General features: G+C 29.5%; 1 protein-coding gene across 1 annotated transcript; it reads right to left on the reverse strand.

Annotated features, from left to right (window-relative positions):
- Positions 1-1,867: 1,867 nt before the first annotated feature.
- Positions 1,868-23,131, reverse strand: LOC111895017 (protein root UVB sensitive 1, chloroplastic). Its single transcript, XM_023891105.3, has 9 exons — positions 22,990-23,131; positions 22,548-22,621; positions 6,342-7,208; positions 5,969-6,244; positions 5,825-5,881; positions 5,514-5,712; positions 4,810-4,925; positions 3,466-3,645; positions 1,868-2,301 (listed from the first exon to the last, which is right to left on the reverse strand). The coding sequence occupies exons 3-9, from the start codon at positions 7,101-7,103 to the stop codon at positions 2,038-2,040; spliced, it is 1,854 nt and encodes a 617-aa protein (XP_023746873.1). The 5' UTR covers positions 7,104-7,208; positions 22,548-22,621; positions 22,990-23,131; the 3' UTR covers positions 1,868-2,037.
- Positions 23,132-23,801: the final 670 nt, after the last annotated feature.

The following is a 23,801-nucleotide window of genomic DNA, read 5'->3' on the forward strand; positions in this document are numbered from 1 at the left end:
AATATGGAATTCTAATTTAATAAAATGAAAAATATAATAAAATGACAAGTGAAAAATAGAAAATTCAAAAATTTTAGAAAATATCATGTGTCCAAATGAAAGAGAAGAGGACATATGATAAAAAAAATATATATATTTATTAGGAAGGATTTCAATCATTTACATAAATATGGAAGGATTGGAATTGACGTTCGTGTATGGAATGAAAGTTGAATTCCTTCACTAATGGAAAAAAGGAGTCTGGTTTCGTACTCTTTTGCAATCAAACACCGATACTTAATGGAATTGAATTCCAAATCCAGCAAAATCTCACCGAATTTGACAAATCCAAATGCCCCAATATTGTTTTCAATTCATTTACTTTTCAACGGAAATTTCAATTTTCAATATTTAAGAGGGGTGCTCTTTAGTCGTGTGTCCTATTTGCATCTTACAAGGAAGAGAATGTCTTTTGCATAAGTCTAGTTAAGTCGAGAACCCATGTTTTCTTGCCACGATAAAAGTCCTATAATCACACGCATATTAAGATGTTCACGATTAAGCTGATCTCATCTTTTTTTGCAAAATTTTTGAATCTAACTTCACATGCAATTGGACCTCAACGTAACCTTATTTTTCGATTAACCTTCAACCTTGATAATGTTAAATCTCTATAGGTAAAAACACAAATTTTTGACATCTTTATTTATCCAAGATGAAAATTACATTGCCAAGAATTTTTATCTTAATTTTCATCTTGTACCAAAGCTCAAAAACTAAAACTTTAAAGTACAAGTACTAAAATTGTAAAGTACTAGTATTACAAAAACACACATTTTTTATTAAAATATTACGGAAGCTTGATTATACTATGATGGTGATAATGGGTTTTTCGATGATATTTTACAACTGATACAAAGGCTTTTATATAGGTGAAACACAAAGAAATGACGTGGAATATGCCAAAGCATAAATGAATAAACCATAGCATATGCCACGAAATATTCTTCGACCAATTATTTGATTATATTACATTGACCCCTCATGATAATTCATACTAATAATTTACATAATACTTCATACTAATGGCCGACATCTTTTGTTTCATATGCGGGCCCCTTCGAGCTTCAGGACAAAGTGGAACGAGACGATTCAATTTTAACCCATGTTTCGTTGCCATGATAAAAGTTTTATAACCACACACATATTAAGATGTTGGTGATTAAGTTGATCTCATTTTTTTTTTTTGCCAAAATTTCAAATCTAACTTCACATGCAATTCGGCCCTCAACCTAACCTAATTTTTCGATTAACCTTCACCCTTGATAATGTTTAACCTCTATAGGTAAAAACATAAAGAATTGACATCTCTATTTCTTCTATAACATTATCCCCTGGGTAAGATGTAAGGCACGTGCACAATGACTAGTTTCTATCTCATATAAAGGGGTAGAGCATCCACAAGAAGCCCAATCAACATTGAAATCAAAGCATAATAAACTACAACTACAAATGCTAAGCCCCAAACCGTTGAGGAAAGTATATTACCCACGAATACACCCTTGGGCAAGATTGATGTCACATCTAAAATAACCAAAGAAGAGTAACGAAATCTTAATGGAGATTTTAATGTAGGTTGACCATTTTTTTTGAAGTATGAAACCTAAAGTCAACCAAACCAAATAAATGATTAACCTCAATTTCCGTTTAATTTTGCTCATTCAAATAGTTCTAATATTAGCATGTACATCCTTTGGATTACAATCAGACAAGCTTTCTAGGGCTATTTTCATAATAAAGATAAGGGTGTTCATGTTTTTTGCACATACAAAGTACAAACTTTGTACCATCTTTTTGGATAACAAAAAGGGTAATCATGTCAGATTGCAAGCCAAACACAGTAAAACATGTTATAATCAGCCTAGCAAATAACACAACGTGATTAATCTTTTCAACTTGCACAATCCCTCTACAATCTTTTTCTTCAAATCCTCTACACATTTTTCAACAACTATCTTTTTTTTTTCTATACGTTATAAGAAGACATTGAATCAAGAATCAAGAATGTACACGAATTCTATGAGGTAAAGGCCTAGCTACAAGGCTATCGGTTACCCAACCCGCAACTTCCCCATCATGTTTAGCATGATTGAATTCTCTTTCTACATATTCTAAAGATATTTGTAACAATCCGCCAGGTGTACAATCGTCATTGGTGGTTATAGACTTCAAACCAACGTTTTTCTCCAACCAGTAGAGGTAACTCACATGGAACATTGACTTTAGCATATCTTGTGGCGTACATATATCTTTCAGTATCACCTGCATTCAATATTTCATCATTATTAGAATTGTTATATATTTGGATGACATTGTTATAGTTGGATAGATTTAGCCCCTGAAATGTTATTATAACAATTATAAAAAGGGTTAATGTTAAAATTGGTCCTCCAATTATTGTCCTTGTACTTATTTGGTACCTTAACTTTGTTTTGGAAGCCAAAGGTTCTTTAACTTTCAAAATTGTATCCATTACACCATCTCACCGGCTATAGCAGGTTGCACAAGTTACCAACTTTTTTTACAAATTTGCCCCAAATTTTTAAGTTTTATGATGAATTTGGTCCCACCTTTTTTAACAAATTTGGTTTTTTTAACGATTTTTTTTTGTTTTGTTTTTGACAACTTTGTTTTACACATTTTACATGTTTTTACACATTTTTATATGTTTTGTTTTGTTGAACGGGTAGGCAAAAAAGAGCAATTATGTTGTATTTTTTACAATTAGCATATCCAATATAATATATCTTGTAATTAATCTCGTTATAAATTTATTTTTACATTATATATGGAAAAGCATAAAAATGTGTGAAAACGATGTAAAAACAAAGTTGTACAATGTAAAAACGTATAAAAAAAACATGTAAATATGTGTAAAATGTAGTAAAAACATGAAAAAACTAAGTAATAGAAAAATCAAAACAATACAAATTGTTATTCGAAACATTAATAGAAATTTGTAAAATTAAAAAAAAAAATTAGGAAAACAAATTTTGCAAAGAAAGCTTATTAGACCAAATTCATAATAACAATCAAAACTTGGGGCAAAATTGTAAAAATAAAAAAACAAATTGAGCAACCTTAGGCCTCCAAAAAGAAGTTTATTGACTAAATAAGTACAAGGACAATAGTTCCTAACAAAAAAAAATGACAAAACTACATAAATGGTCCCTGTCGTTTACCAAATGTCACGAATCCAGTCCCTGCTAAACCTAAAAAGACCAAAATACCCTCGCATGCTAGGCATGCGATATGCCCTAACAGATGAAAATGGACATTGTGGAGTAAAAACAACCTTCCATGCAAGTTTTGCAGACAACAAGAACCATTTGCAACATAAAAAATTAGCAGGGACTAAGTTTGTGACTTTTGGCAAACCACAGGGGGACCATTTATGTAATTTTGTTTAGTAATTTATTTACTTACACAAAATTTGCCATGATGGTGAGTCAAAATGTAGCCTTGGTTTGTATACAAGTGAAGCAATGAATGAGCATCGGCTCTGTTTTTCACAATATCTGAGAGCTTTGATCCGAGCACTAGACGTTGCTCGATTGTAGCAGCAGCATCTTTAGCTTCACTCGACAGTACTCTATGCTCTTCTGCCTGCTCACACAAACTCAAAACAAATCATTTAATATTTACATAAAACCCCCTATATTTTGGTCATTTTTACGGTTTGACCCTAAACCCAAGGTTTGACCTTTTTTTTAAAGGGAAATCTCCAATAAAGTCCTAATATTTTGAGTCAGCTTACGGTTTAATCCCAACATTTGTTTTTTGAATAGAAAAGATTTTATACGATAATCTGTCATTTTCTGTTGAAAAAATTAAGGATTTTTTTGTTAAATAGGGCAAAGGGTTTTATGTAGAAAAGTCACATTATTTTGGGAAAATTTTTTGATAGTCCCCAAAAAAAAAAGAAAATTGAACAGAAAGTCTCGATTATCTAATTTTATACGATAATCTATCATTTTTTGTTGAAAAAAAATAAGGATTTTTTGTTAATTTGGGCAAAGGTTTTATGTAGAAAAATCTCATTATTTTAGGAAATTTTTTGATAAAGTCCTAATTTTTTTTTTTGAACTAGAAAAGTCCCGATTATTTAATATTTTGCCCAAATTAACGAAAAAGTCTTTATTTTTATTTTCAAAATGAAATAACGGATTATAATCGGGACTTTTCTGTTCAAATTTTTTTTAGAACTTTCTAAAAATTTCCCTAAATAATGGGGACTTTTCTGCATAAACCCCTTTGGGCAAAATATAAAATAATCGAGATTTTTCTGTTCAAACAATAAAAGTTGGGAATTAAACTATAAACTAGCCCAAAATATTGGGACTTTATCCTTTTCTCTATTGTGACCATTTTGACGTGGTAAATATGCATTTATGGAACAAAGTTTCAGTCTTTTTTTTTTTTTTTTTTTTTTTTTTTCCAAATATGCAGTATTGTAGCCATGACAAAAATATGCAAACTAGTTTTCCATAAATTCTTATTTATAATACAACGTTCACATTTTTTTAATGAAAAATCGCATATACAGATTACAAAATAAGAGGGAATAGTTTCTGTTCTTGATGGAACTTGATATGAGAAATATTATTGTGACATTAAATTTAAATTTTATTGTATATACCAAACTATACCCAATTTATGAAGCTATAAAAGTAACACTAAGAAAATATGTAAACCTATACAGTAATTAAGAAAGTAAGAAACTTATATATGTTATAAAAAGTAAAAACAAAAATTGAAAGTTTGACTTACTTTGCCAGCTGGCTTCAGACTAAGAAGTGGGAAAGCAGGGAAAAAGGGTTCTTCATCATTGACTTCTTTGACCGAAGGAATAAGACCACTTAATAAATATTCACCAAAAACCAAGCCTTCATATTAATCACAAAAACACAAATTTAGCATAAAAACTAGCAAAAAGGAGTAACTTTCTTGAAAAAAGAAACAAAACCTTAATTCCTATATGTTAAGAATTAAATATTTCAATGATAGAGAAGAGAACAAACTAATGAATACTTCATCATTTTTCATATATTGCAAATGTAAACCATTGAGATTTTCTTATAGTTTATGTCACAAACATTTTTTAATTAGAAAGCTTAAAGTTATCAATATTTTACTCTACTGTTTTCCATTCATTTGATTATTAATAGCATCTCACTTTCATTTCTTTCTATTACATCATAATGCTTTCAAAATTTTCTTATTAAGCCACTATTCTTTGAAAAATCTACTCAATCATAACATCATACTTTCACTCTTCTTATCAAAACATTGCACTTTGAAAAAGAATTTTCAAAGTATAATAGGAAAAAAGTAAGAGTAGAATGATATAATGGAGAAATAAAAAGAAGTAAAGTGTAATTTCTTGCATACCCTTTTTACTAATCGTGTAAAGGAACTTGAATTATATAAAGAAAAAAGCTGAAAAGATTAAAAAGAATATGGAAAAGAAGTACTTGCACGATAAGGATTCAAAGTCCTTAGTTGAATGGATTGATAAGATTTGAGATTGCAGAACATGTGGACCCCAGTTACTACACCAAAAGTAGCAAGAGCCAAAGGCGTTGAAGATTGTATGCAATTAGCTAATGCAATTCCAAGCATTATTCCAATAGATTTGCTCACCATTCCCTGAGCTTCTCCCTTTGCAATTACCTTTCATAATTATATTCAAAATCATCATACAGAGATTCATTATTCATATAATCATATTGACAAACATTAATCAAATCCCTTTTTCTCTTATCAATATGTAATTGGAAATTACCTCAGCAAAGTTCCTTTGAGCAGCAAATCCTGCATAGAAACAGCTCCTTGTAGCAGCCTATCATGTAAAGAATTCAACTTTATAATATAATCTTTCTACAAAGAACAAATCAGCTGAAAGTTTTTGATGAATTCAAGAAAATACCTGAATAAGTGCAGCTGCAGATCTCCCTGCTCCAGCAGCAGCACCAATGGGGACAAAAAGATGAGGGAAAGCAGGAGTCAAGATTTCCATACCAAAAGCAGCGTTTTCCATGAAATCAGCAAACAATCTCCATCCCTTTGGATTCACATCAAAATGTCGCCCAAATTTTGACAAAAAGATTTTGCTTAGGTATCCAATTCCATCTTTGAGCACCCAATTCACAGCTGCAGCAGTTGGAATCGCCCCTTTCCCCAATCCAACAGCGTATAACAGCGACTACAACAGACAATCGTCATCTAGTTAAGCAAACCCTAATCTAAAATTGATGCAAAATTAAAGAATCAATAAGGGAAACCGAATAAATTAAACTTACTTGTGTGGCAAGAACACCACTAACTTGAGCGGCGATGCCCTGAACGCCTCTCCAGAGAGAATACTCCAGGTAATCGCTAGTAACACTGTTTGGAAACCCTTCAGGGAGCATCAAACGCATGAAGAGCTCCCTGCATTGAACCCACATATTCGGAATTATGTCTCCAAAGGACAATGTCGATGAAGCTTTTGAAGATGATGGCGATGGCCACCAAGCCCATGTTACAGGCGGAACAACAAACACGTCTCTGAAATGATCTGGAATGAGTTTTGTTCGTTTACCTCCTTTCACTTCCCAGATAACTTCTTCATCGGTAGTACTGTTTTCAGTCCCGGAAGCAATTGCGTATGCTCGAGAAGCGGATTGAAAGAGGAAAGCGAAGCATAGTGAAGAGAGTAATACATAGAAGAGAACACGCTTTAGATGTGAATTTTCATCTTCATTTTCATTTTCGTTGTTATCATCGTCATCACCATCCCCAGACCACCGCCCCCACCAATTACTTAAACCGCCGCCGCCACTAGAACCGCCACCGGTACTTCCAGCGACGATGGGAAAATAGGGTACAATTGGGAGTAATTTCTGTGGGGGTTTTCGTGAAGTGGGGAAATGCGAAGGGATGGGTAATGGTTTCCATGGCTGACGAAGGGTTGGGATTTTGGTCGCGGAAGTGGCGGTGTACAGGAAAGTTGGACGTGGTGAGAGGAGAAGCATCGGTGGTTTAGTGATCGATGGTGGTGGCGGCGCCGGCGAGAGAAGCATGCTTTTTTCTTGCGGAGGTCAACCCGTTTCTCAACAACGGTGGTTAAACCCTGTTCGGCTGAGCAGGCCAAATTACGGTGATGTGGACTTTACTTCTTTCTTTTCCTATCATGACGCCAAATAACAATGTACTTTGTTATGGGTAAAATACACAAAAAAGCAACCATACATTATATTGTTGTTGAACAACAATTAAGGAGTTTGTTTGTGTATCCTTCCAATGGAATTAAAGGGAATTGGAAATTAAATTCTTGTAGAAAACGCATTTGGCTAACGAAACAAAAGGAATTAGATTTCCATAATAATGATTCAATTCCATATTTGAAAGATTTATAATTTTTTCACAGTTCAACAAAAATCTACATTCAATTCATTATCTTTGTTTTAAATTACACAACTATACTCCAATTGTCTATGCGTGAAATCAGAAAAAAAAAAAAAATCATTTATGTGATTTTCATATCACTTCTATGATTACATTCTCTTCTCGGTTATATATATTTGCAACCTGTATTTTCCAAACGATTCCATCTATTTATCATTGGGTCGTCATTCCTGTATCGTCTTCATTCACAAGTAAGACCTCAATCCTTCTATTTTCTGCAATCAATTGTGTTTTATTATTGTTTTTATACATTTTCGTTTGTTCTTTCATCTTGTTGTGATAGACAGTTACATAATATGGTTACATTTGTGTTACTTTACTTCATCTCTGGTTCTATTTCATCTTGCTTTTTTTTTTGATAAAGTATCAATATTCTCTTTATATGTATACATATAAATTTTCTGGTTTAGATTTCCTGTTGGGGACGTGCAATCAATCGTTTTATAATTATGCATACCTTTTATAATTATGCATACCAAGTGTTTATGTTTTTGCCTCTGTGGTATTTTCTTTATTTGACAACGTAATTTTTTTTCTTTTTCTTTTTGTGTTCACTCATTTCAGAAAACAGATTACATTCCATACCAACCAAACACATTTCAGCTTTTAGTTAATCAGTTTCCAATTCAGTCAGATTCCAATTCATTTGACAGATACCATTCCTTTCAAAAAAATTCTACGAACCAAACGTGCCCTAAGTATTTACATTTTATTTAGTGAATTGTTTCAATAAAGTTATTAATTTGAAAGGAAAAAAAAAACAATTATCATCACTATTATATTTGTGACCTTCTGTTAAACACACTCGACTTTAACCCAATTTTCAGATTTGACATGTTTTTAAATTTTGTATTTTTTGTTAAAAACAATATTTTGTTGGAAAAATCGTTACATTAATGCATAATAGATATTGTCATATACTTCTTTTAGCTTCTTTTTTTTCTCATCCATGTTCACCAGATGCATATTGAAAAAATTTTAAGCTTTATATATTCAGCGTTTAAGTCATATTTGGTCATTTAACTTTTAATTTTATGCTCGTTTGGTCACTTAACTCGTTTTAAGTTTTAAAATGTCACATAACATCTAAATTTTTGCTAAAATTGTCGCTATAACCAACAATAATATATATATATATATATATATATATATATATATATATATATATATATATATATATATATATATATATATATATATATAGGCATTCAAACTTTTTTTTTTGGCTATTTTAAGTCACTAAACTTTTTTAAGCTATAATTAATCACTAAACTTTTGAAATTGTGCTCATTCATTTTTATATTTTTTTTCCACAATTCATTTTTATAACTTTATTTTTTCTACTTTTGGTTTTTACATGTTATATTTCATAATTTGTTTTTATATCTTCCATTTTATTGCATTTTTGTATTTTTTTTAAATCTATTTTTACAACTTAACTTTTTTTTTTTTATCTTTCATGTTTTTTTTTCTTTTCAAAATTCATTTTTAAAACTTTTTTTTGTATTTTTTCATAATTTGTGTTTAGAGCTTCCCATATTTGTTTTGACAATTAAGTGTCAATACTAAACTATATAATTATTAATCCCGTGATAATCTTAGAATTATTTGTTTTCGTGCATCCAGTAACGTTGCATAACTAGCAACTTTCTTATATGAACGTTTACTTATTACAATAGTAATAACACCCCATATATGTTTCTAAAAAAACAGCATTTGATTTCTTGTTTTTGTTGTTGGTTTTTCTCTAGTACTAAATTATCTGCTTTATTTGATTATTGACATTATAGATCCTAAATATGATTCTTTTTGGTATCCAACTTGATAACAAAACTATGGGAATCGTAAGTTATGAAACTATAATTCTTTTTATGTGAGAAACATATATAGGTTATTGTTACTGGTGTAATAAATAAACCATCAGAACTCGGATGAAAAAGAACTCGGATGAAAAAGTTGTTAATTATGTAACGCTAATGGATGTGTGCCAAACTCATAGATCTAGGATTTCCACTTGGGTTAATAAATTTATAGTTCATTTAATTTACATCTAATTGGCAAAGCATATATACAAAGTTCTAAAAACATTTTATTGAAAAACATATGAAAAATGAAGTTGTAAAATGGATTTTTTTAAAAAAACATGAAAACAAAGTAAAAAAGTTAGTTGTAAAAATAGATTGTAAAAAAAACATGAAAATATACTAAAAATGAAGTTACAAAAACAAGTTATGAAAAAAAAAAGATATGAAAACAAAAAAAATTATAAAAACGAATCATGAAAAACATGTAAAAACGTAACAAAAATGAAATAATATATATATATATATATATATATATATATATATATATATATATATATATATATATATATATAAAAGTGACTGAATGAGTATAATTTTAAAAGTTTAATGACCTAAAATAGGTAAAAGGAAAGTTTGATGACCTTAGATAACAAAAAAATATGGTAAACTTGTTATTGCCTATAATAGTGACAATTTTAGTAAAAAATTAAAAGTTAAGTGACTTTTAAAACTTAAAACAAATTAAGTGACCAAATGAACAAAAAATCCAAAAATTAAATAATCAAATATGACATAAACTCATTCATAAACAAACAAAGTCAAATAAATGGGAACCATAATATTTTTTTCACCTTGAATAAACAATTAAGCTTAACCCTTTGTTCTCAAGTTTTTTAATTAAAGGAAACAATTAAGCTTAACCCTTTGTTCTCAAGTTTTTTAATTAAAGGAAGGGAATGGAAGGAGAGCTAATGAATCGAAGGAGAGGAAATGAAAAGGCAATATATATAATAAGTGTGTTCTTGAGTTGGATATAATGAAAGGATTTAAGTTTTTTTTTTCTTTTTATCTTCCCCTCCTAACCCTTAAAAAATGGGATGGTAAAAAACACTTATTTTGCTTCCCCACTTCGTAAATTAACTCAAGAATCGTGTGTAAAGCGACATTAGTAATTATATATTGGCACATTGCATGCTTAGATCTAGGTATATACCATCGAAAGAATTGATTGAGTAATATTATGATGGTCTAAGGCACTGGGTTTTCCGTGCTAACATGCACAAACATTTGACAAGTAATCCAAGGTGAAGATTCTTTTGCTAACACACTCTTACCACAACAAATTTTTTTTTTTCTGATGCTAACACAAGAATAACGCTTTTAACAACTATTTATAACAAAAAAAAATATTGCATTTAACAAAAAGGGTTTAGATCATTTTTAGTCAGTTAACTTTTGGTTTTGTGCTCATTTGTTCACTTGACTCTTTTTTAAATTTTAAAAGGTCATCAAACTTTTGGTTTTGTGCTCATTTAGTCACTTAACTTTTGGTTTGGTCACATTTAGTCACCTAACTTTTAAAATTGTGTTCATTTAGTCACTAAACTTTTAAATTTTTTCACTAAACTTTTAAATTTTTTCAAAAGTTGAGTGACTAAATGAGCACAATTTTAAAAGTTAGGTGACTAAATGATTACAAATCTAAAAGTTAAGTGACCAAACCAAAAGTTAAGTAACTAAATAAGCACAAAGTCAAAAGCTTGATGACCTTTTAAAACTTAAAAAGAGTTTGATGACCGGTAGACTTTTTCTGTGAATTCCTCTTCTGTTGGGTCTAACAGCAGCGTCACATGTGTACCTTCTGAGTGTGTTCATAATAGTGATGCCCACTATCTCACTAGTGAGGATGTTACTGCTATTGCCAATATGGCAGGTACATCTATTTTTTAGTTCTGTAATTCTTTTGTTACATCTGATAACTCTCAAAGTTGGATAGTAGACTCAGGGGCTAATCAACATATGATATCTTCTGACTCTCAACTTAGAGATGCAGTAGATGTGTCTGGTCTTAATCTTCTTGTGAAACATCCAAATGGATCTTCTGCTCCTATAAACAAAATAGGAAACCTCTAGTTGTCCTCACATCTCACTTTATTTGATGTCTTTTTTGTTCCTGACTTTAGTATTAATCTTTTGTCTGTACATCAACTATGTAAAGATAGTGGTTGTGAAGTTGTTTTTTCTTAACATAATTGCAAATTTCAGGATTCACTATTAAAGGAGATGGTGGAGAATGGAAGCGAATCTGGGGGGTTGTATTATCTTGATTGTATCTCCTCATGTAATTCTACTATTACAAATAACACTAAGTGTTGTGTTTCTAAACTTACTTGGTATAACAGACTTGGTCATCCAGCTGACCAAGCTTTTAGTTCTTTATAAGAAAAATTAAAACTTGGTAATGAATCTCTTCCACCTTGTGATGTTTGTCATAAGGCAAAACAAACAAGAGAATCTTTTCCACATAGTCAGCATAATTCAACTAGACTTGATGAATTGATTCACCTAGATGTTTGGGGACCTTATAAACTTGCTTCTGTTGAGGATTTTAAGTATTTTCTGACTATAGTGGATGATTTTACTAGGGCCACTTGGGTTTTTCTCTTGAAATCAAAAAGTGAAGTTTTTGGATGTTTTAAATCTTTTGTTAACATTGTTCAAAACCAATTTAGTGTAAAGGTCAAATTAATTCGTACTGATAACGGAACAGAATTTGTTAATAATCAAATGAATTATTTTTGTTCTGAAAATGGTGTTTTACTCCAAACTTCTTGTGCTTACACTCCACAACAAAATGGAGTTGTGGAAAGAAAGCATAGGCATATTCTCAATGTAGCTTGTTCACTTTTGTTTCAATCAGGAGTTCCTATTAAATATTGGGGAGATGCTAATCCGACTTCTGTTTTTTTAAATAAATAGGATGCTTTTTTCTTTTTTAGATGGTTTGTCTCCCTATGAACTTGTTTTTAAAAGGACTCCTAATTTTGATCATTTAAGAGCCTTTGGTTTTTTATGCTTTGCTGTTAAATTAAATGACAATGATAAATTTTTTGAACGCGTTGAGAAATGTGTTTTATTAGGTTACTAGGTATGAGACCCGTGTACTACATGGGTTTATTAAAAATAAAAATTTAATATCAATATTTAAACATTAAATTTAATATCAATATTTAATATCAATATCAATTTTAGAGCTCTCATTAATTATGACATTTATTACATTATAAATATATCAATTCTTTTTCAAGGAAATATTTACTTCTCTCAATATTGTAACCGAAATAAGTTGTGATATGTAAACAAATCAGAAAATTACATGTGGAATTAAATAAATTCTAAAAATCTATTAAAACGCCATGTGTCCAAGTTAATGAGGACATGACATGTGGCAGAAAATGGGTTTTATTTATTAGTATAGATTCTTCTGATAAAAGGCTTATAAACTTCCTAGTTTGGATAATAATACTTCTTTTGTATCTAGGGATGTAAAATTTTATGAATCTATCTTTCCATTCAAATTAAAATCAACTTATGTTGAAAAAATATCAAGTAGTCCTGGCCCTAGTGATCCATTTTCCTATGATGTTTTTAACACTAATGAATATCTTAATGATTCTATTAATATTGATGAGTTGAGAATTGAATCCCAGTTGGATGGTGCTGATACAGCCACCAACCTGGATGATGTCAGTACTAGTGAGATTATCAACCGTAATGGCGAGGCAATTGTACCTCATGCTGGTTTTTATGTTCCTTCTTCCTCAAGTGTGTCTGAGGAAAGTAGTCGGTCACAGTTTTCTCCTCCAATTGAACAGTCTATAGGTGTTTCTAGGACTAGGCGTGAATCACATATGCCGGTTAAGTTTGGTGATTATGTTGTTGAAGGAAAATACAAATATGGTATTGAAAGAACCATTAATTACTCTTGTCTTATTACACCCGGACCCGGTTCGTTTTATATGTGATGTGATATAAAGATAGAGAGATACCATTGAGTTCATTTTCATTCAATCGTTTTTAGATCAAACTGTTAGGGTTTTGTCTCTGTATCTCTCTCATTTTTTCATCTGTTATGATCAATATTTATGTTCTGCTTTGTGTATATACATCTGTTAGATGAGTTGTAGGATTGATATAGATTAGGATGAGTGATAATATTGAGAGTAGATTAGGTTTTTGGTAGTGAGTTTTCTATTATAAGTATCTTGAAAACCTTTTATTTCTTAGTGCTTAAATGATATAAGAAATGAAGATGTTGAGAATGTTTGATTTCTATGTTTTAATAAGAAATTAACTTAATTACAAAGGGATTTAAAATAATACGCTGTCACTGGGAGGGGAGGTGGCTACCTGAGCCATCATGTTGCCAATGGAGGAGGCACTTGTGAGGCAAGTTCTTTAGGGTTGTGTGTCTTTTGCTTTTGCAGAAGATAAGGTAAGTTCGTTTATTTTCTCTTTTACTTATCTAAGCAATCAACATGAAATCGAATCAAATTATATAATTTAAAAAAGATAGAATTAAGGTAGGTTCTGTTACATTCGTGAATTAAATTTTCTTTTTTCTAGTTATCGTCTCATACAAATTACATTACTACTAATTGTTTTATTTAAATTTTCAAATGGTTCATATATGATTTACACTTCTTAGATCATATTCCTTTAAGCATTTAATATAAATCATATATGTGGCATGAATTCCAAAAAAAGCCATGACACCACAAAGGCTTAATTTTCGTATGTATTTCAAAAGGATACAGGTGGATAAATATCATAACAGGATATTTATACATCCATTTGGTTTGGTGTTTGTGTTTTGTTAGTTTTTTATTTTTTATTTAATACCAATATTGTTGCATTATTTTATTAAAGTTTTAAAGGTTTGTGTAATAATTTTGTGTTTTTTTTTGTACCTTCTTGTTTTTGTTTTTACAGGGAAGAGAAGCTAAGAGCTAGATAGGAATGGCTTGAAGAAGAATTAAAGAATAAGAACATTTAATGATAAAGAATGCTGTTATTCTTTAAGAATTGCATTTGTTATTCTTTCATAATGTTGTTATTTTTTGAGAATGTTTTTATTCTTTAAGAATATTTTTCTTGTATCACATTCCTATTATATAATCATTTGATATACTATTAGTTCAAGAACGGAATTTGTGTATTAAATTCATCCACTAATTGTTTTCATAGAAAAATAAAAAGTTGATTCTCGTGAATGTCATTCTCATAAAAAAAATTCATACAAATTGTTATTTTTGATTATATATGATGTAATATTCTTTAAGAATGTTAGTTCTTAAAAAAATATAATCAATGAAACCATATTCTTTAAGAATAAATCGAAACTGGTCAAAAATTATGTGAACTAATTTTAAAAATAAGATTTATTAAAATGGGAGAATTAATTATCTCTTAAAATTCGAATTTTTTTTCTTTTTTAATTCAGCTTACTTGACTAAAATACCATTTTAATAAAATTTGTGTAATTATATTGTACATGTTATTCTATATTAATAGCATGTACCCTAAGATCATAATCATTCATTATTTTCATTCATTGGTCCAAAATTATTCCTACAACCATACAATACGTGTCATACGTATTATAATCTAACCTCTCTCTCTCTCTCTCTCTCTATATATATATATATATATATATATATATATATATATATATATATATATATATAGACACACACACACTAGGCGAATGCCCGCGCATTGCGCAGAAACATCTATATAGTTGAAGTTTTTACAAATATATGTTTTTTTTTTAATATAACAATAACGTTGTTGTTAAATTTGATATAATAATTCATATACTAAATTGATATAATATATTGATTATTTTGAATTATATGATTATATATATATATATATATATATATATATATATATATATATATATATATATATATATATACATCTATTATAACTGCATAATCTCAACCATTTGAATGATTTCTATACACGAGTTACTCATGAATAAAATTAAATATAATATATGATTTAATGTTATTTATAGTTGTTGTTATTGTTAATTAATTTTTTTAATTTATTTGTTTAATGTTTTATTTTTTTATCATAATAATTATTTAAAACATCAAGCATTGTTTCTTGATTTAAAGGTAAAAATATAATCATTTATATAGAGTTATATTTAACCATTGTGATTGAAAGTTATTTTAAGCTACTTATTTAAAAACTTTTAACGATTATACAAATATCTTTCGAAAATATTTTAGTTAAATTGAGATTATAATTCAGTTTTTACATTTAACACTACAAGTAATCACTTTTAACTATTCAAAAAATATTCATTGAGTTTTTTGAAGTGGAACTGAAGTTTATATTTAAGTCGACACTGTAATGTTATATTTAAATTAACAATTTAAGTATTTTGTCTAAACTTTTCAAAAGTTGTAGCTTTAGATTGATAATGGTTTACATACAACATCTTAATATAATAAATTAAGTATAATCTAGTTAAAAATTAAAGACATAACTTTATAAGTAGAAGTAAAGATGTCATTTTTAGTTTATTTATGATTACACTTTAGGTTTAATATTTATTTAACCTTATTAACCAACTTATAGTCATTATTAGAAAGACAGTAAAATTTATCACTTTTAACTATTTACAAAATATTATTTGAGTTATTTAAGTTAAACTAAAATTTATACTTAAGTTGATCCAGTAATGTTATATTTAAATTTATTATTTAAGTATTTTATACAAATTGTTCAAAAGTTGTAGCTTTAAAATGATAATGGTTTACACCCAACAATATAATAAAACTAATAAATTAAGTATAATATGTTAAAAGTTAAAAAAACATAACTTTATAAGTAGAAGTAAATATATTTTTTTAATATTGAAATTTAGTTTGTATATGATTACACTTTATGTTTGATATTTATTTAATCTTATTAACCAACTTATAACAATTATTAGGAAGAAATTGAAAAGTCATGGGAGTTTCAAATGAATGTAGTAAAAGAAAAAATGCATGAGAGTTTCAAATAAATGTGGTGAAAGGAAAAATGCTAGCTTTATAAGATACTAGGCGAATGTCCGCGCGTTGCACAGAAACACCCATATAGTTGAAATCTTTCCAAATATATGTTTTTTTAAATATAAAAACAACGTTGTTATTAAATTTGATATAATAATTTGTATACTAAATTGATATAATATATTGACTATTTTGAATTATATGATAATATATACATCTATTATAACTTCATAACCTCAATCGTTTGAATGACTTCTACCTGCAAGTTACACATGAATAAACTTAAATATAATATATGGTTTATTATTATTTGTAGTTGTTGTTATTGTTAATTAATTTTTTTAAAATTTATATGTTTAACGTTTTAATTTCTATCATTATAATTATTCAAAACATCAAATGTTATTTTTTTATTTTAAAGGTAACAATATATAAACTTATTTTTAACTATTGTTACTGTAAGTTACTTTAAGCTACTTATTTGGAATCTTTCAACGATTATAAAGATATCTTTAGGAAATATTTTAGTTAAATTGAGATTATAATTTGGTTTTTTCATTTATCATTATAATTTGTCACTTTTAGCTATTTCCAAAATATTATTTGATTTTATAAGTGGAAGTGAAGTTTATATTTAAGTTGACATTGTAATGCGCAAAAACACCTATATAGTTGAAGTTTTTATAGATATATGTTTTTTTAAATATAATAATAACATTGTTGTTAAATTTTAAATAATAATTCGTATACTAAATTGATATGATATATTGATTATTTTGAATTCTATGATAATATATACATCTATTATAACTCCATAATCTCAATCGTTTGAATGACTTATACCCGCAACTTACACATGAATAAAATTAAATATAATATATTTTTTAATGTTATTTATAGTTGTTGTTATTGTTAATTAATTTTTTAAAATTTATTTCCTTAATGTTTTAGTTTCTATCGTTATAATTATTTAAAACATCAAACATTATTTTTTGATTTTAAAGGTAACAATATAATCATTTATATACAATTATTTTTAACTATTGTTATTATAAATTATTTTAAGCTACTTATTTGAAAACTTTTAACGATTATAAAAATATCTTTAAGAAATATTATAGTTTAATTGAGATTATCATTTAGTTTTTTGCATTTATCACTATAATTTACCACTTTTAACTATTTATAAAATATTCTTTGGTTTTTTAAGTGGAACTGAAATTTATATTTAAGTTGATATTGTAATGATATATTGAAGTTAATAATTTAAGTATTTTATCTAAACTGTTCAAAAGTTGTGGCTTCAAAAGTTTGTTAGTTTTTATTTTATGTTTTAACCTTCATCTTATTTTTTTTAATTTTCGGCTATTTTTTATTTTAATAATTGTATTTTTTAATCTCGATGAATGAAAAACCAATTAAAAAAAAATAATCTAGCATTTTTATTATATTTTTGATTTAATTTTAAACCAAAAATATGATGTTTAGTGGTGGATACTATTGGGTATACCAACCTAGTGTGGTTATGTATAGTGATGAGGTGACAGTGACATGACACACACACCACATTTGTGGTTAGTAGTGGGTCCTCCGAAATGCCTTATAGCACATAAGGCCATGCTTTTGTAAGTTGTATTGCTTTTCCTTTCTTTTGGATTGCAGAAGGTATGAACACATAGTAGATTCCATAATTAGTTCAATGTTTTTGTAATTATATGATAGTGTTGTATAAACAATTTGAAATCATAAGTGAGTGATGACCCAAAAATCTTAGGGTTGTTTTCTATGCCTCTTATCATTCTAGTAAGATGTCACAACTAGAATTTTTTGTGCCTTGTAACTACAACACTTAAGCCAAGTTATGAATCAAAGACATAAGAGCATGTATGATGCATACTCTATGACAACAAAATTTCAATCAAACACCCCATGCAAGCATTTCAAGTAGTCAATAAGCAATTGGAAACCCTAGGAGTTCTTGTTTAAGTCCATTTTGGACTAGGAATTCCTTATTGGGCCCAATGGACCAATAAGCTTCCAATTTGACCATCTTGGGCTTAGAACTCTTAAATGGGCTCTAATTGGACCCACTTCCATGTATTTCAATATTTTGGGCCATATTGGGCCTAGAATGAAATAAATTAATTATATGAACCATTTTGGGGCATAATTTACCTAATTTAGCCCTAATAGGTCATAAAAATCACACTTACAATTATTAGGACCAAAAATCACTCAACATAACTATGAAATTGGGCTTAAGCCTTTAAGGCCCAAAAACTCTCTCTTTTTTCTCTCCATTCTCGGCCCAAGCCCAATGGAAAAGAGAGTTGACTTTGTGTGTGTGCCACCTCACTTTTACCTCAAGGTTTTCCATGCAACTCTCATACTTCCATGCAACTATCTTATCAATCCTCTCTCTTCTCTCCTCTCTTCTTGATTCTCGGCCGAGAGCTCCCAAACACACACACTTCATCCAATTTTTATTAAGCAAACTCTCTCAAAGAACACCCTCACCTATCTCCATCAAATTTTCGAGAATCAAGAGCCTTTCAAGGGACTTCTTCCATAAAAATACCATCTAAGGTAAGATATTGCTTGGATCCATAAGCTAGCTATTCATTTCATTCAAAAATCATCTCTAAATTCATTCAAACTTATGATCTAGCACCTTAAAAGCATCCAAGTTCGAGATCTTTCAAGGAAGGTTGCTAGGATCGAATTCTTCTCATCTTTTCCTTCCAAAATCGAAACCACACCCAAGGTGAGCTTCATACCCCCTCTTTTTCGGTTTTTATGAGTTTTTGTGGGGGAGAATACAAGCAAATGTGTAGATCTATGAGTAAATGTATGCCTTGTGTGATTTTTATGCTTGTATGTATGATTTTATGTGTTTTGTGATGAACATGTTAGCCAAAAAGAACCTAAAAACTGAGATCTACAACATGAGGAATGAAATAAACATAACTTATACCATTATACACTAATCAAGTCTAGAAAAATAGTTTATTTGGTTAGAATGAACATTTTTGGACTTAAAACCCATTTTGGGCTCAAATTGTCAAAAATACAAAACTAAGGGCCCAAAACGACAAGTGATAATTTCTGGAGGTTGAAAAGAGTCCAAACAATTTCTAACATAAATTTTCTGAATATCAACACATTTGAGGGGCTTAAAATGTAAATTTTGAACATAATGGGCTAAATTGGGGTTTTCGGCCCAATAAGCCCCAAATTGCGAGATTTTTGAAATTGAGGGGCTGAAAATGCAAGTTTCTGTAAAACAGGGGATTACTAGTGTATTAAAACTATTTCAATGGTCAAAAATGTTTTTCATAGTCAAAAGGGATCAAAAATGCAAAAAATTTCCATTTTGGGCCAAAATTGTAAAGTTTGCGAAAATGAGGGTTCCAATTAAGAAAATTTCATTTTTGAAGGACTTAAGCTGTTTATCAAGTAAATCTGGGCTGAAAATGTATTTTCAATAAGTTTTGATACTAAAGTGTCAAGAAAAATGGTTTAAGGACTAAAATGTAAATTCTTTTATATAAAGGGTTAAAAGTGTAAATTTTATCCAAGAAGGGTCATACAGAAGTAAACTCTTACTTTTTTTAAACAAATAAATCCCTTAAGATAAAATACGATCACCACGACTACCGGCGAAACGTAATAACAAATACACTTTCAACACCAATATCGTTACCAAACGAATTGATTCGGTCTCGAATCAATAACGAATCAAAAATCAATAAACAATAGTACTTCAATAAACACGCGAAATTTACGAGAAGTCAATATTCAATCTTTGGGCTTGAAAGTTTCAAATCGTGCTTGTTGGGCCTAGCTAGCCCAATAACATGATCTTTAGGCCCAAAGGGAACGCGCTTACATGTTATTGGGCCTTCTATGACCTAATTCCATGTAAAAGGACTTCTAATAGCTTTATTGTGCTGTTGGGCCCAAAGGGCCCATTGGTACTGCTAGCAAAGTCGAGAAGTCAAATGCGAGTCGGGCCAAGTGCCTTTCGCATTCCCGATAGCCTTGAACGACTTACGGAAATAATGGGGGGCTTCGTACCCTCCTTTCTCCTTGGTTGTGGGGTTATGAGAAGTTAGGGTGGTTGGATTAAGTGAGTAGTACGGACGAAGCCTAAGAGATCGTTTGTATTTGGTAGTTATAAACTAGTCATTTTCATTAATGCGTGATTATAACGACTCACAACCCATATTTAATCCAATGTCACCTGGAATTATCGGAAACAATCGTCGTATCGGTATAACAATAAATAAGACACGAAATTTATGTATGAGGAAAACATCGGGTTTTCCCGGGAAGTTCAACACTTTTACCTATGTGGTATATACAAGGTTTAACAATTATACACGTTTACAAAAATCGACAAGCATACTACGGATCTCCACACTTTTTCTTATATACAATACTCATTTCAGAAAATATCGGATTTTCTGGGTTTTCAAACTACACAAAAATCATTATTTTTCAAACATGACTTATGAACTCACCAACATTTCATATGTTGACGTTTTTCCAAAATACTTGTACTCTCAGGTAACAGGTAAATCGAAGAATATGTATCCAGTGATGTCATGGTGTTTTGTTTAAATTAGTATCGAACGGTTTAAGTTATGGAAATGTATTGTTTAAAACAATGTACTGAATGTAAACAATATCAGTTGTAATATTTCAATGCATGGTGATGAATGATGTTGTGATTCATATATAATCATTGTGATGGTATTCAATTGAGTCACAATAGCCCTGGGACGTTTCCTCCGTCTGGTTCGGGGGTGTGACATAAGATGTTTAGTTACATACAAACCATTTAATACCACAATTAAAAGCCTCTGATTCAGTCTTAGAAATAACCCACCACATTGACTCAATCAGACCTTGAGTAAGATCTGATTCGGTCCTAGACCAACATTAATTGAATTAACTAATTGATTGTGTGTTGGGGAATACGTATTATGTAGATGCGTTGCTCAGATTTAAGGGGTTTTATGGTATTTTAAGGTAAATCGGTACTATGTAATAGTGATTTAGATATACATATCTATAGATTTTGTGCTCTAGAATCTTAAACTATAGTCATAACATTGATATTGTTTTTATCCTTCATTTGTGTTTAGTTCGCTTGAAAATGGTGGTGTCCATGATGAGAAATTTATTTGTGTACTATAGCATTCTTTTTTAATTGAGCGTTTTCACATTTTTTTCTTATTATGCCATTTTACTTTCAAAAATCTTCTCAATTACGCATTGTACTTAATTTTACTTAATTTTTCTTAGAGTAAATTCCTGAAATCATCCTTATGGTTTGGTCAAAATTGTACGTTTGGTCCATAACATTTTTTTTGCACTCGGATCGTCCCTATGGTTTGATTTTGTTATGTTTTTCGTCCCCTACATACATAAAGTTAGGGACCAAACGGGCAATTTTGACCAAACCATAGGGACGAAAAACGCAACAAAATCAAACCATAGGGATGATCCGAGTGTAAAAAAAAAGTTAGGGACCAAACGTGCAATTTTGACCAAACCATAGGGACGATTTCAGTAATTTACTCTTTTTCTTATTAATCTCATTTTACTTTGAAAGTCAACCCGGTTATAGCATTGTACTTTCATCTTTTCTTATTAAGAAATTTTACATTGAAAATACCTACTTATTGTCTTTTAATCTAGGTCTTATTAATTCATTTTGTTTTGAAAAGTGTACCCTTATTTACCAATTTATGCAACTAGGATGAATTAATTGAGGCAGCCACATTTGAACCTTTAAAACAGGTGACTAGTAAAATGTTGCATATTTTGGTAACAGAAAGAAACATAGTTGCATATTTCTTCTAGAAAACTAATGAATGGGAAAATGGTTAAATACTTATTTGAAAATGTTTCGCATTTTTACCAATTTATCCAACAATGTTTCACAGGCTTGGTTACACAGGCTTTCATAAGATAATTGCTATAGAATGAAAGTAGTTGCATATTCGTACAGAATACTAATGTGTTTCATAATGGAGAAAAATATATATATGATGCTTCAATACATAAACAAGCATTTAACTTTTTTTAAATAGATCCAATTAAAGTACAAGAATACAGTAAAATCAAGAATTTCAAATGATTAGGACAGAGGAAACAGAAGAGTTATGCTAACCTTCATCATACAAGTTCCATTGTCACTAACAAAGGATTCAATATATATCCTCCGAGTCTGCTATTTCTATAAACCTGATGAAACACAATTAAACATCAAATATACAATAAGTTCACAAGGAAAATTTTCTGACTTACTTTCAATATATAGTTTTCAACTTGTTTAGCAAGAAATATGCACAAAAATCTTGGAATTATCATTATCTACATGCTAAACATTTTTCCTACAACGATATTCATATAGCTAAAAAAAAACCTCCAAATACCGTAAAGTCAAGCATGCATACAGTTCAAACAGATGGCAGAGAACACACTAATCGAAGTACACAGATTCAATCTAAACAGAAGAACTACTAATCAGATTAAAGTTCTTCACGATATGTCATAGAATTCAAAGTAAAATCAGTCGATTATAACAACTAACTGACCAGATGAGATCATACCAATAAAAGCAGATATGTGTCGACTATACTATGAGAAATCAATACAGAAAGATTTCGATTGTAGTTGAAGAGACTCAGATCGTAAATGCAAAACGATAAGTATTTGAAACAATGGTGAAACTTTCAAAGAATAAAAGTAAAGGGGATTGAACTTTAAAAGATTTGATATTGCGCCCACTGAAGCCAAACATTATATAAACGTAAATATTAGTCAACTTTCTCTCTCTCCCTCTCTCTCTAAAAGTGATGATTTATAATTAAAATAATGAGTAGCACATTTTGCACCGCCTTGCAAGTTGGAACATATAAAACTTAATGTATTCGTCATCTCTCTCACTGCTTACATAATTGATGGTTTAATTCTTAAAAACTTAGTTGCATTTTTATTTTTGGAACAACAAAGATTTATTAAAGACAAAATTCAAAAATGGTCCCTGTGGTTTTCGAAAATATCAAGTTTAGTCCCAAGTTCAAAAAACCTCACAGATGGTCCCTGTGGTTTCAAAACTTTTAACAAATGGTCATTTTTGCTAACCCAGTTAGCTTTTGATCGTTAAGTGAAGGGCATTTCTGTCTTTTCACTATTACAGGGACCATTTTTGAAGTTTTTCCCTTATTTAACAAAAAGAAAAAAAATATTATTTAATATAGAAAATCTCTCTCTCTCTCTCTCTCTCTCTCTCATAAAACACACCTCCTCTGGTTCCTCTTTATTTGATCGTAACAAAGGAAAAAAAAAATACTCTTTTGAAGAAAAGCCCTAAACCAATCTAGAACACCATTGTTGGACAGCTTCCAAAAACCATCGAATC

Source organism: Lactuca sativa, chromosome 5 (genome assembly GCF_002870075.4).
Source record: "Lactuca sativa cultivar Salinas chromosome 5, Lsat_Salinas_v11, whole genome shotgun sequence".
Classification (NCBI taxonomy): domain Eukaryota; kingdom Viridiplantae; phylum Streptophyta; class Magnoliopsida; order Asterales; family Asteraceae; genus Lactuca; species Lactuca sativa.